This window comes from Bombus impatiens, unplaced genomic scaffold, assembly GCF_000188095.3.
Source record: "Bombus impatiens unplaced genomic scaffold, BIMP_2.2 scf_1283, whole genome shotgun sequence".
NCBI lineage: Eukaryota > Metazoa > Arthropoda > Insecta > Hymenoptera > Apidae > Bombus > Bombus impatiens.
This window is the reverse complement of record NT_177702.1, coordinates 57,536-62,787: the sequence shown is the minus strand read 5'-3', so window position 1 is coordinate 62,787 and position 5,252 is coordinate 57,536. Positions and strand designations below refer to the sequence as shown.

The 5,252-nt window shown below is 41.8% G+C and overlaps 1 protein-coding gene across 1 annotated transcript; it reads left to right on the top strand.

Moving 5' to 3' along the window:
* Window positions 1-3,427: 3,427 nt before the first annotated feature.
* On the top strand, window positions 3,428-5,226 carry LOC105681558 (probable kinetochore protein NDC80). The gene is made up of 2 exons (XM_012392124.3): window positions 3,428-3,998; window positions 5,221-5,226. Exons 1-2 carry the CDS (start codon window positions 3,477-3,479, stop codon window positions 5,224-5,226), a joined length of 528 nt encoding a protein of 175 aa, XP_012247547.1. The 5' UTR covers window positions 3,428-3,476.
* Window positions 5,227-5,252: the final 26 nt, after the last annotated feature.

Below are 5,252 nucleotides of genomic sequence, written 5' to 3'. Positions count from 1 at the left end.
CCGCTGCCGTCGTCGAGATGGTGCGGAATCCTCTCACCGCCTCTCACCGCCGTCCTATAGAACCTCTTGACCAGCAGGAGGCTGCGACAAGTATTCTTGTCTTTGGTAACGGTAACGGGTTCTTTCCTTAGCGCAAATTTATCGCCATACAGTACCTGGGCACCCCATAGGGCCATAGGGGTTGGGGTTACGCCCAACCAGCGCGCAAGGCACCCAGTACCTTGCTACCTTGATTAGCTAAGCCAAGGCACGTAGTGCCTTGTTACTTCGATTAGTTAAGCCTGGCAGGGGCTATCGCTCGTCTCAGGTCGAATGGGGCGTTTTGTCCAGGACGGTTCCGGAGCAGGTGTGACGCTGCTCACCCGCCGAAGGCCATTCGGGGCAAGCCAATACCCCTTAAATCGGCCCTCTTGCCAGCATCTTGGCCATCAACCACTGCCACCACGAGTCAAAACCCATAATTAGTCGAGCAGGGTGGTCGCTACTCCCTCCGGGTTTACACTCGACTCCCGTGGTACCATCCGCCAGTTCCGGTCTTCGGCTCTTCATGTTCGCCGCCGTTCCCATCGCATATCCAGGCGATCCTCCGTTACGATCGCTTCCCCAATGTGGTTACATTGACAGAGTAAGCCGACGATATATCGTCGTAGGTATATCGATAACATATCATCATAGGACTTCCCGCCTTCCTGCCACAAAGGAAGCTCATTCTAGAAGAATCCCGGGTCGCTCCCTCTCGATGCCCCCGATATGTCGGAGTTCCTTCTACTAATTTCTTTCTGTACATTCTACCTAGACGTAGAAACACTTTCGAGTTGGTACGAGTACTAAGGTCTCCCTCCCCTGCACCGTAAACGTTACTCTTCTTGTTGTCCATGTCCTTGATTTCTTTGTTTTCGCCCAGTCGTCACCAGTAACTCCCGTTCGCATGCCACTCAGAGGGCCACTCAGAGGCGGTGCAGGCTGACAGGGAGCCCCACCCTAAGGTGGGTGGTCTTGACCGGTATGGGCCCACCAACTTCTTCGAAATTCTTCGCACCGGATCGGCAAACCAAAAAGTACACGAAGGCAACGATCGGCAGTGACCCGACAGGAGAATATCAAATTCATTAGGGTTCCCTACGGCGTAGTCTTACTACGCAAGAACCCATACTCGCCTCGCGCTCACCATAAGATGACTCTAGGAAGAGATAGCGAAGACATTTGAGGGTAGCGTACATTAATGCTATTCCATATGGCATCGTAGTCTAGTGGGCACCAACGTTTAACGATTGCTATTCGGGCTATTGGCGTATTCGGTCATTCTTTGTAGAATCGTAAACACGGGCGAGCGGAACAGGCTATCCTGCACGTGTTTTACCATCCTCGTTAAACTAGGCGTTTCAAATAAATCAGAACGCGTTTATAATAATATGTGCATATATTCCCTTGAAATTCGTTTACATATGTTACGTCGGGCGACACTCTACCTGGACCAGGCCACACACCGCGGGCCAGACGGAAACCAGATGTCCGCTCATCCTTGCTGCATACCCTCAATAGTCTTAAGGACCCATCGTAAATCTAAGGAATTTACTAGCTAAGGTCCTTCAGACCCAACTAACAGCTTTTTCTAAATCGCTTCTTTTAAGAGTATTGTCTACTACGGCTTGACACGGGAAAGTTAGTTTTCTCACGTATGAGGCCTCCCACTAACCACTTTCTATCGAGGGCGGCTAAGGCCCTTCCTAGTCCACCAACCTTCGTTTAACCAATTAACAACAAAGTCTATTTCCCTCATTCTCTTAGCCAAAATCACCACCAACAATTCCGGTCCCGCGTGCTAGACACACCCATCCTTAGCTTTCCTCCGCCACAGCATCGGCTTCGAACACGACTGATTTTCCATCCTTCGTACAGTCAACAACCTTTGACCGGGTATACACCCGTAGATCAGTCACTCACTCATCTTGTACATACGCACCAGCGTACTATCCTTACGCTTTAAAAAGTCTCGATTGCATGAAGTTACATTTCGAGGCAGTCAAGTAAAATTTCGCGTGCAATCGCACTGTAATATATATCATACATATGGGCCGGATTCAATGAGATAGTACAGATAGTTTTTTGCGAATACCTCGGAAAGTAGGACTGTGCAGAGGTTACATATATAAGACAAATACGTTCAGAGTCATGGTCCCGACAGTATATTCAAAAAGCATAAAAGTCGGTGATGAGGGCAAACTTCTAAATAATTATAAGTTTTATTCAGTAATGAAAGTAAGATGGATAAAAATCGTGGATCACAAATTAATCATGACGTGAAATATTGTCTGCAGTTAATTTGTTCCTCTTTTTTTATCGTTTTTATAAATAAACACGCATACAGAACAGTTACAACATCAACAGAAACATTATTTGCAATCTGTCAGCTACTATATTAAAATGAAATTTAGGTTTTATTATAACAAAAACGTTATCGCGAGGAAAATAAATTTCATGTCAAATATATATGTATAAAAAAAAATCATTGATCATCATTGAGCGTCTTTTCATTGATCCATTATCATTTAAAAGGAAAGATTTTCTTTTTTCCCCTAAAAAATAATATAATAAACAATTAATTTTTCTTTCTGAGGCAACTAAATTTAATTATTGCGCGATTTTATTATTCTTATACTTGTCTATTTCAGATAAAAAAGTATGAAAATTTCCCGTAGAACTGTGCAATGAAATAGACTCTTATAGCGTAGAACCACAGCGAGTATATCTCATTTGTTATGAAACGAAATAAGTTCTTGCATATGCTAGCGTGGAGCACCTTTAACATTTGGTCGCGTGGTGCAGTATGTACCGTGGAACAACTAGAACAATGGGCGTTTTTCTCTCTGTTAATACCACAGACATGAATTTTTTAGAAATATTTTCACAGACGGGGGATTGAAAAGAGTCTAAATGTTTTTTGTCAATAAAACAAAGTCGATTAAAGAGAAAATAAATATGCCTATTGTAAAATATATATAAAGTAGAAAAATTAGTAAATAACTTCAAATTCCTTCATTGAGCATGGGTTGTAAACTAAATTTTGTAATTTTGATTAGCGGGAGGCTGAGAATTTCATCTATAAAAAGTAGTTTACGGATATAAATAAATTAAATTAATAGTTCTTTATAATTTGCCTATGAAGTTACAGTTTTTATCTTTCTCTATCATGTTAACAATATAATTCAAGATTTTTGAGAATGTTAAAAAATGAGAGCCACAAAAAATTTCCGTTTCTTTAGAATAACTCTGTTATGTCACGTGAGATGGTCCGTGCGACGTCCTTCATTGCCTGGCAACCTACGGTCCACATACCGTCATTCCGACCCTCAATAAACTTAAGGACCCACCATAAACTTCAACTTTTTAACTTAATTGTTTTAACACATGTTTTTTTTCTAACATTGGATAAATACAGCTTGTCAGAAAAGGAGACACCAGCCAGGGAGAGAGAAATGGAGGTAATGATAGAAAAAATAGAGAAAATGGAAAGAGGATTCGGAGCAATGATAAAGGAAATAAAAGGGATATTCGAAAAGCAAGTGGAGGAGATGAAGAAGGAAATGAAAGAGGAAAGGGCAAGTAGTGAGACAGAGAGAGCCAGAGGGAGAGAAGGGTGGGAAAGGGAAAAGAAGGAACTATTGGGCAGAATTAGAAGAATCGAGGAGGAGAAGGACAGAGCAGAAGGAGAGAAAAGAAGAAGGAACATAGTAATCAAAAGAGTAGACTGGAACGAAGGAAGCAATGAAGGGACAGTAAAGGAGTTCATAAGAGAAAAAATGAAAATAGGGGCAGAAATAGAAAGAACACATAGGATAAGAGTGGGGGACAAAAACACAATAATAGTGGCGATGATGAAATCAATGGAGGAAAAAATAAGGGTAATGAAGGAGAAAGGCAAATTGGAAAAGAGAATATACATAGATGACGATCTGACAAGAAAGGAAAGGGAGGTACAGCAACAAATAAAAAGAATAGCCAGTTTTCTTTCTTTTTATTATTTATTTATTTACATTTTACAATTTGTCCAGTAGGACATTTGGCAAAATATTATAGCTTAGTGATATAGCAATATAGCATGTGGATGGCTACCTCCAGTGGGATACCATCTTCGAATTTGATTGATTTATTTCTTTAGTGTGGTGAGTGTTTGTATGTTAGGTTATGTCCTTTGTGAGATCTGTTGGGTGTTTCCTTTTTAGTCTGTAGCGGCACGCGAGCAGGATAAATTCAAATCTTATTGTTGTTTTGTTTCGGAGTATCATGACCGTTAGGTCACAGATATTGCAAGGTGTAATAAACTCCGAGCAAAACAATGTCGCCGTTACTTTCAACCGTCAAACGCAGTCGAGTTCAAACTTTCCGACTGTCCCTCGACCAGTATAAATAAACAAGCGAAATGACGAGCGAGAGAGTTCAGCGATCGCAGAGTAAGCATATCGACGCATCAAAGTGTATACGAAGTTTCTCGACACGCGCGTATTTATTCCGATAAAATATTATACCAGGGCTTGCGCTTTGTATCAAAGCATTACTTTAATAAAGTGCTCATGACTTATCATCGGCGTTGACTTTTTGGGCCATTACGGGTTACTCGTCGACCCGCGAAACAGGCGACTCCTGGACAAGACTACCCAGCTGTTTACGAGGGGATCCGCAGCTGAAACCGACGTAGGATCCATTAGGACCATCGACAAGGAATCCCCGTACCATCGCTTATTAGCAGAATTCCCGGCGTTGACCCGACCACCCGTCTTCAGGCGAAGTACGATTAAGCATGGAGTGCAGCATCATATCTTTTGGTTATATGGCTCATTGCTGCTGTTCCCCATAGTGCTATTCCGTACGTCCAGATTGGTTTTATGACCATTTTATATATTTTTAGTTTGTTCTCTATGCTTAGTTTGGATTTTCGACTTGTTAGCCAGTACATTTGTCTCCTTGCCATCTGTATTTTGTCTATTGTTGCTTTAATATGCTGTTTCCATGTGAGTCGTGAATCTAAGTGGAGTCCTAGGTATTTGACTTGCCTTGTTTGTGTTATGCGTGTGCCGTTTAGTACAATGTTTGGTGGTTTCTGTTTTCGCAGTGTGAATGTAATGTGTTTGCATCTTTCGGGGTTTGCTTTGATTTGTTTTGCTTGAAGCCACTTTTCTATTTTTGTGATATGTTCTTGTAGTAATGTAACTGCTGTTGCAGGGTTAGTGTGCCTGACTAGTACAGCTGTGTCA